At 49.9% G+C, this 8,702-nt stretch overlaps 1 protein-coding gene across 1 annotated transcript in view; it reads left to right on the top strand.

Annotated features, from left to right (window-relative positions):
* Positions 1-4: 4 nt before the first annotated feature.
* The window catches only part of LOC117940919 (phosphatidylinositol 4,5-bisphosphate 3-kinase catalytic subunit alpha isoform-like), a gene marked incomplete at its 5' end in the record, with an annotated part of 16,198 nt that continues 7,500 nt past the window's right edge, over positions 5-8,702 (top strand). The window contains 15 exons of the mRNA XM_034866041.1: positions 5-8; positions 40-164; positions 336-464; positions 599-652; positions 1,050-1,159; positions 2,719-2,860; positions 3,608-3,693; positions 3,917-4,022; positions 4,230-4,382; positions 4,472-4,576; positions 4,984-5,108; positions 5,295-5,376; positions 5,488-5,652; positions 6,207-6,310; positions 6,913-7,012. Of these exons, the coding sequence (XP_034721932.1) occupies positions 5-8; positions 40-164; positions 336-464; positions 599-652; positions 1,050-1,159; positions 2,719-2,860; positions 3,608-3,693; positions 3,917-4,022; positions 4,230-4,382; positions 4,472-4,576; positions 4,984-5,108; positions 5,295-5,376; positions 5,488-5,652; positions 6,207-6,310; positions 6,913-7,012 (1,590 nt within the window). The remainder of the gene's footprint in view (positions 9-39; positions 165-335; positions 465-598; positions 653-1,049; positions 1,160-2,718; positions 2,861-3,607; positions 3,694-3,916; positions 4,023-4,229; positions 4,383-4,471; positions 4,577-4,983; positions 5,109-5,294; positions 5,377-5,487; positions 5,653-6,206; positions 6,311-6,912; positions 7,013-8,702) is intronic.

The following is an 8,702-nucleotide window of genomic DNA, read 5'->3' as shown; positions in this document are numbered from 1 at the left end:
CTCTCTCTGTACCTGTCTCTCTCTCTCTGTACCTGTCTCTCTCTTTGTACCCGTCTCTCTCTCTGTACCTGTCTCTCTATACCTGTCTGTCTGCAGGGAGGTTGATCGTGACCATCTGGGTGATCGTTTCTCCTTCCAACTCCAAACAGAAGTACACACTCAAGGTAAGGACACCTTCAAGAAGACGGACAGGGAGACAGGGACAGGGCGACAGTCTTTCACATGGACCCTTTAGACAGGGAGACAGGGAGACAGACAATCTTTCACATGGACCCTTCTGTGTGATGCGTTCAGGTGCATTCAGCTTGACGTTGTGTTCTGTGTGATGCGTTCAGGTGAATCACGACAGTTTACCTGAGCAGCTGATTGCAGAATCCATCAGGAAGAAAAGCCGATCGATGCATCTTTCACCTCAACAACTTCGCCTCTGTGTCCAGGAGTACCAGGGGCAGTACATCCTGAAGGTACACCTGTCTCTCTGCCGGTCTGTCTGTCTTTTCGCTCTACTTTCTCTCTGACTGACTGACTACCTACCTCTTTGTCTGACTGACCTGTCTCTCTACCTGTCTGTCTGTCTGTCTTCCTGTCTGTCTCTCAGGTGTGTGGCTGTGATGAGTACCTGTTGGAGAAGTTTCCTCTCAGTCAGTACAAGGTAACTGGAGAAGTTCTCTCTGAGAACACAGACCTACAGCCTGTCTCACTGCCTCTGCCTGTCTCACTGTCTCTGTCTGTCTCACACTCTCTGCCTGTCTCACTGCCTCTGCCTGTCTCACTGTCTCTGTGTGTCTCACACTCTCTGCCTGTCTCACTGTCTCTGTCTGTCTCACACTCTCTGCCTGTCTCACTGTCTCTGTCTGTCTCACACTCTCGGCCTGTCTCACTGCCTCTGCCTGTCTCACTGTCTCTGTCTGTCTCACACTCTCTGCCTGTCCACTGTCTCTGCCTGTCTCACTGCCTTCACCTGTCTATGACTGTCTCCCTGCCTCTACCTGTCTCACTGCCTCTGTCTGTCTCCACCTGTCTCACTGCCTCTACCTGTCTTTCTGCAGTACATCCGGTCCTGTATCATCGTAGGACGTCTTCCTCACCTGATGCTCGTCTCCAAAGACAGTCTCTACTCTCAGCTTCCTGCCTCTGGCTTCGTCACGCCGTCATACAGGTAACCATGGCAACCACACAGGTAACAGCCAATCAGTGGTGGACGCTACACTTGCCCACATCCAGGTGTTTTATGTGTGTAGTCAGTGTGTATCCATGTGTACACATGTTTTCCAGCATCCATCCTGTCTCAGTAGAGTCTTTGTCCAGTTGCAAGGTGTCTCTCTGGACCGAGTCACACCCAGAACAGGGTCCGGGTGTTTTCCTGCATCCATCCTGTCTCAGTAGAGTCTTTGTCCAGTTGCAAGGTGTCCTCATATTTTTTGAGAATGTTGCAGACTGAGGAGGTCTTGCATTTCCAGGGGCCGTGTTGAAGGATCAGATCCTAAGAAATGATCACATGACTTGAAGGAGTCATATCTGCTTTCAGACTCTTCAGTTAACCCCCCCCCCCCCATGTGTGTGTGGTGCACAGAACATGCACAAGGGAGTCTCCAACCGCGGTGCATGTTGCTGGAGTCTTAGATGCCGACGTAGACAGCAGCCCCATCTGTGTACACAGTGAAAAAGCTCCTGGAAATGTCTCACCGGTCCGTCTGTCAAGGCCTCAGAGCCCAGTCCAGCCAGTCCAGTAGAGTAGAGGTCCAACCAGTCCAGCCAGTCCAGTAGAGTAGAGGTCCAACCAGTCCAGTAGAGTTCAGGTCCATCCAGTCCAGTAGAGTAGAGGTCCAACCAGTCCAGTAGAGTTCAGGTCCATCCAGTCCAGTAGACTAGAGGTCCAACCAGTCCAGTAGAGTAGAGGTCCAACCAGTCCAACCAGTCCAGTAGAGCAGAGGTCCAACCAGTCCGATAGAGTAGAGGTCCAACCAGTCCAGTAGAGTAGAGGTCCAACCAGTCCAGTCAGTCCATTAGAGTAGAGGTCCAACCAGTCCAGTAGAGTAGTGGTCCAACCAGTCCAGTCAGTCCTGTAGAGTAGAGGTCCAACCAGTCCAGACAGTCCAGTAGAGTAGAGACATGGGAGACATGTCATGGAAAAGCGCCCGAGCAGTTGGGTGTTCACTGCCTTACTCAAGAGCACCTTGGCAGTGCCCAGGAGGTGAACTGGCACCTTGGCGTGTTTCTCTGTGGAAGACAACGAGACACATAAAGAGCTTGTTCTTTATTCGGCTTGTCTCTCCACGGGGACGTGGACTGCTGGACATGTCGTCTTGGCTAGCTTCTTTATTAGCAGTTGTAATGGTTGCTGTTTGGACGTCTCTTATGTGTATTATGTGTTTTAAGTGTGTACTCAGTGTGTTTTATGTGTGTATTATGTGTGTACTCAGTGTGTATTATTGTATTGTGTGTAATATGTGTAATATGTGTATTATGTTTGTACTTAGTGTGTATTATGTTGATTGTGTGTAGTCAGTGTGTACTATGTGTATTATGTTTGTACTCAGTGTGTATTGTGTGTATTGTATGTGTAGTTAGTGTGTACTATGTGTGTTTTATGTGTATTATGTGTGTATTATGAGAGTGTACTCAAGTGTGTATTTTGTCCATTATTAGAGTGTACTCTGTGTGTACATAGTGTGAATTATGAGTGTGTACTCAGTGTGTATTCTGTGTGTACTCCAGTCGTAGGACCCCCCAGCCGTCCCCCTGCCCGGGGGGGGGTGACGGGTCTCCAGCTAGGTGTCTCTGGGCCTTCAACACGCTGCTGAGGCTGCGGCTGCTCTGCGCCACGTATGTCAACGTCAACATCCGGGACATCGACAAGGTCCTCAACATGTCCTTTCCATGTCCTCACCATGTCCTCAACATATCGTCAAGATGTCCTCAACATGTCATCAAGATATCCTCAACATGTCATCAACATGTTCCCCTCGCCATGTCCTCAACATGTCCTCAACATGTCCTCAACATATCCTCAACATGTCATCAAGATATCCTCAACATGTCATCAAGATATCCTCAACATGTCCACAACATGTTCCCCTCGCCATGTCCTCAACATGTCCTCAACATATCCTCAACATGTCATCAAGAAATCCTCAACATGTCCACAACATGTTCCCCTTGCCATGTCCTCAACATGTTCCCCTCCCCATTTCCTCAACATGTTCCCCTCACCATGTCCTCAACATGTCCTCATGTCCTCAACATGTTCTCCCAGCCATGTCATCAACATGTCCTCACCATGTCCTCAACATGTCCTCACCATGTCCTCAACATGTTCCCCTCGCCATGTCCTCAACATGTCCTCAACATGTCCTCAACATGTCCTCATGTCCTCAACATGTCCTCAACATGTTCCCCTAGCCATGTCATCATGTCTCACCATGTTCTCACCATGTTCTCTTCCTGGTCTTCTCCTTCTCGTTGTTTTCTGACTTCTGGAAGATAAACTTTGGTCTCAAGGTTTAAATATTAAATATGATTCCTCTGCTCTGACGTTAGTGTCTGTCTGTGTGTGTGTGTGTGTGTGTGTGTGTGTGTGTGTCTGTTTGTGTGTTTCTGCGTGTAGATCTATGTGAGGACTGGTATCTATCACGGTGGAGAGCCGCTCTGTGACAACGTCAACACACAGAGAGTCCCCTGCTCCAACCCCAGGTACTACACACTGAGTACTACACACTGAGTACTACACGCTGAGTACTACACACTAAGTATACAAACTGAGTACTACACACTGAGTACTACACGCTGAGTATACACACTGAGTACTACACACTGAGTACTACACACTATAACACACCAGCTGCTCTGCTGCTGAAGTTGTTTTATCTCCTAATATGCACATTACTGTCTGTCTGACTGACCTGTCTGTCTGCAGGTGGAACGAGTGGCTGGCCTATGACATCTACCTGGCCGACCTCCCTCGCTCAGCCAGACTCTGCCTGTCTATCTGCTCTGTGAAGGGAAGGAAGGGAGCCAAGGAGGTGAGACAGGATGTTTTACCGGTCTGTCTGCAGGAGCATTGTCCTCTGGCCTGGGGGGTCGTCAACCTCTTTGACTACATCTACTTGTCTGTCTATCTATCAGTCCGTCTACCTGTCTGTCTGCAGGAGCACTGTCCTCTGGCTTGGGGGGACGTTAACCTCTTTGACTACATCTTCTTGTCTGTCTGTCTACCTATCTGTCTGCAGGAGCACTGTCCTCTGGCCTGGGGGAACGTAAACCTCTTTGACTACACCGACATCCTGGTCTCAGGGAAAGTGGCTCTGAGTCTTTGGCCGGTCCCTCACGGCCTCGAGGATCTCTTGAATCCGATTGGAGTCGCCGGTTCAAATCCCAACAAGGTACACCCCTTCTCTGTCTGCCAGTCTGTCTCTCTGCCTACATGCCTGTCTGTCCAGCAAGGGCTCTGATTGGCTGCCTGTGTGTGTAGGAGACGCCCTGCGTGGAGCTGGAGTTCTCCTGGTTCAACCAGACCGTCGCGTTCCCCAACGAGCAGCAGATAGAAGAGCACGCCACCTGGACCATGAGGGGGCTGGTAACGCAGTACTAGTACACACAGTACACATACAAGTACTGCCAGCAGCTGGTAACACAGTACTAGTACACACAATACACATGCAAGCAGTACTAGTACACAAAATACACATACAAGCAGTACTAGTACACACAAAACACATACAAGCAGTAGTAGTACACTTACAAGTAGTATCAGGGGCTGGTAACACAGTACTAGTACACAAAATACACATACAAGCAGTACTAGTACACACAATACACATACAAGCAGTAGTAATCCATCTAATACACATACAAGTACTGCCAGTAGCTGGTAATGCAGTATTTATATACCTGTCTACCTCTCCCGTTGTCTACCTCTCTCCCTGTCTGTTTCCCTACCTGTCTGTCTCTCCGTGTCTGTCTCCCTACTTGTCTGTCTCTCAGAGCAGTCGTCTGGCGTGTGACAGCAGTGTTCCAGCAGGAGATGCTGAGCAGCTGCGTTCTCTCTGCTCCAGAGATCCTCTCTACGAGCTCTCGGAGCAGGAGAAGGACTTCCTGTGGAGGCACAGGTGAGGGGCGGGACTTCCTGTGGAGGCACAGGTGAGGGGCGGGGCTCTGATAGGCTACAGCATCGTCTGATATGCTACTGTCTGTCTCTCTGTCTGTCTGTCTATCTCTCTGTGTGTCTGTTTGTCTAACCTGTCTGTCTCTCTAACCTGTCTGTCTCTCTAACCTGTTTGTCTCTCTCTCTACAGACATTACTGTGTAAACATCCCAGAGTCTCTTCCGAAGTTGCTTCTCTCCGTCAAATGGAACTCCAGAGACGAAGTGTCTCAGGTACAAAAGACAGTCTGTCTGTCTGCCTGTCTGTCTGCCTGCCTGTCTGTCCATCTAACCTGTCTGCCCCCCCCCCCCCCCCCCCCCCCCCCCCCCCCCCCCCCCCCCCAGATGTACTGCCTGCTGAAGGAGTGGCCTCTGATGGAGCCTGAGTCGGCTCTGGAGCTGCTGGATTGTAACTTCCCTGACCCGATGGTCCGAGAGTTTGCTCTGCGCTGCCTGGTCAAGGGCCTGACGGATGACAAGCTGTCCCAGTACCTGCTGCAGCTGGTCCAGGTGCGTCCACCCCCCCGGGTTAGGGTTAGGGTTTCCCCCCATCCTTAGTTAGGGTTCCTTGGGTTAGGGTGAGGGTGTCCCCCCCATCCTGGGTTAGGGTATCCCCCCATCCTGGGTTCGGGTTAGGGTATCCCACCCTCCGGGGTTAGGGTATCCCCCCCCATCCTGGGTTAGGGTATCCCCCGTCCTGGGTTAAGGTTAGGGTATCCCTTTGTCCTGGGGGGATGCCCATCAGCACACCTGAGCAGCCCCTATGACCCAGACACACGGTATCACCCACCATCAGCACACCTGAGTGGGACTGCTGTAGGCCCTATGTGAAGTTGCCCCTATGACACAGACACATGGTATCTCCCACCATCAGCACACCTGAGTGGGACTTCTGTAGGCCCTATATGAAGCTGCCCTTATGACACAGACACATGGTATCTCCCACCATCAGCACACCTGAGCAGCCCCTATGACCCGGACACATGGTATCTCCCACCATCAGCACACCTGAGCAGGTTTCCCATGTGCCGTCCTAACTGAGACTATGGATTGCGTGTTTGCAGGTGTTGAAGTACGAGATGTACCTGGACAATCCTCTGGCTCGCTTCCTGATCAAAAAGGCTCTAACCAATCAGAGGATAGGACACTTCTTCTTCTGGCATCTCAAGTGAGGATTCTGACGTGTGAATGAACATGATTACCTGAGACGTACCTGTGTGTGGTAACCTGAGATTTACTTGTGTGATGTCACTGGCTGTGTGTGGTTACCTGAGACGTACCTGTGTGTGGTTACCTGTGTGATGTCACTGGCTGTGTGTGGTTACCTGAGACGTACCTGTGTAATGTCGCTGGCTGTGTGTGGTTACCGGAGACGTACCTGTGTGATGTCGCTGGCTGTGTGTGGTTACCGGAGACGTACCTGTGTGATGTTGCTGGCTGTGTGTGGTTACCTGTGTGATGTTGCTCGCTGTGTGTGGTTACCGGAGACGTACCTGTGTGATGTTGCTGGCTGTGTGTGGTTACCTGTGTGATGTTGCTGGCTGTGTGTGGTTACCGGAGACGTACCTGTGTGATGTCGCTGGCTGTTTGTGGTTACCGGAGACATACCTGTGTGATGTCTCTGGCTGTGTGTGGTTACCGGAGACATACCTGTGTGATGTCGCTGGCTGTCTGTGGTTACCTAAGACGTACCTGTGTGATGTCGCTGGCTGTGTGTGGTTACCTGAGACGTACCTGTGTGATGTGAGACTAACAGCTGTGTGTCCGCAGGTCGGAGATGCACAACAAGACGGTGTCGCGGCGCTTCGGGCTGCTGCTGGAGGCCTTCTGCCGAGCCTGTGGGATGTACCTCAAACACCTCAACAGACAGGTGAGTACACGCCGCTGTAGCCGCACTCTGATTGGTCGCTGAGGAGCCTTCTCTGTCTGGAATCAATAGGCTCGTTCGAGATGAACTGCGCCTTGCCTGTAAAGTGGACGAGAGCAGGCGGCAGCAGCGGGGTGCGGGGACAAAAAGCTGCGGTAAAGTCGGACAGTTTCCAGCCGATTCCAGCCGCCTTCAGGCTGGACAGGAAGTGATTCCAGTCGCCTTCGGGCTAGACAGGAAGTGATTCTAGTCGCCTTCAGGCTGGACAGGAAGTGACAAAAACACTGGTGCGATTCCGATTTAATAAAATATAATCAGACCCACGTATCAGCTTGTACACCGTCTCCAGTTGTTTTAACTATGACAGGGTAGATCTCAGAATGTTCTACATGAGATCTGTTGCTGATTTTAATGAACAACACACTGTAGATGATCTGTGATCTGATCAGATTTAGTCTCTCTGACTTCTAAAAGTAACAATCAGCCACACAACATGTGTTCTATACAGAATAAGTCTTTAAATCAGACAAATAGCAATTAAATTCCCTCTGATTCAAAAACAATAAAAAGTTTATATAAAACGTCATCATGTTGTAAACCAATCAGGTGTTAAATCAGCTGAGAAAACGGCGTTTCCCAGCATGCTCTGGGTCCGCCTGGGTCCGCCTGGGTCTTGCAGTCGGTGAAAACCAACTGCGCCGCCTGCGTCTCAGACCTGCCCCCCCTGGTCTCAGACCTGCCCCCCCTGGTCTTGGACCTGCACCCCCTGGTCTCAGACCTGCGCCCCCTGGTCTCAGACCTGCGCCCCCTGGTCTCAGACCTGCACCCCCTGGTCTCAGACCTGCGGCCGCCTTGCTCTCGTGAGATTTCCGTTTCTCGTGTGCATGACGTCAGAGCAAGTGGGGATCAAGTTGGACACAAACAGAGATGGGAAGTAACGAAGTACAAATACTTCGTTACTGTACTCAAGTAGATTTTTCTGATATTTCTACTTTACTTTACTATTTATTTTTGTGGCGACTTTTTACCTCTACTCCTTACATTTTAACACAAATATCGATACTTTCTACTCCTTACATTTTACAAAATTGGCTCGTTACTTTCGTTTTGTACAAGAGGTTATGTCCGAAAATAGCGCGGACACGCGCCACACACCGCGAGCGGGTGCGCGCGCCACACGGAGAAAAAAGTGAGAGAAATGAAAAGGTTAACCATACCACCAGAGGATAACCAGCTGAGAATGTGTGTGAGAGTCTTTGAGAACTGTAAGTAGTATAACTCATGTTGTCAGTTCACTTAAGCCTGTTTTTGGTCTATAGTTCTTCACATTTAACGTAAGTTAGCTAGTGGTTTTGGTGTGGTCTTCACATGTTAGCTCGGTTGCACGTTGGTCTTAATGAAGCATCAACAGTTTCACCAGCTTTTTTCGCATGAGTTTTTTTTTTTTTTTACCAAACTTCAGATACTGTAGTTCAGTTGACAAGTGTATGGAAATTTAGCTAGAGAGAAGTCGTCTCCGTCTGTTTTAACAGACACACCTGGGGCCAAGTTGGACACCAGAATCAGCTTTAATCCAGTCCTAATCTAGTTCTCAACTTTAACATTATTTCACCGTAGTTATCCTTATTATTGTTTACGTCATCAATACCATATTCAATCTAAATGGATGGGAATATATCTACTGTACGTTGCA

Source organism: Etheostoma cragini, unplaced genomic scaffold (assembly GCF_013103735.1).
Source record: "Etheostoma cragini isolate CJK2018 unplaced genomic scaffold, CSU_Ecrag_1.0 ScbMSFa_3753, whole genome shotgun sequence".
NCBI classification, from domain to species: Eukaryota; Metazoa; Chordata; class Actinopteri; order Perciformes; family Percidae; genus Etheostoma; species Etheostoma cragini.
The sequence above is the reverse complement of the archived record's forward strand: the minus strand, read 5'-3'. Positions and strand labels throughout refer to the sequence as shown.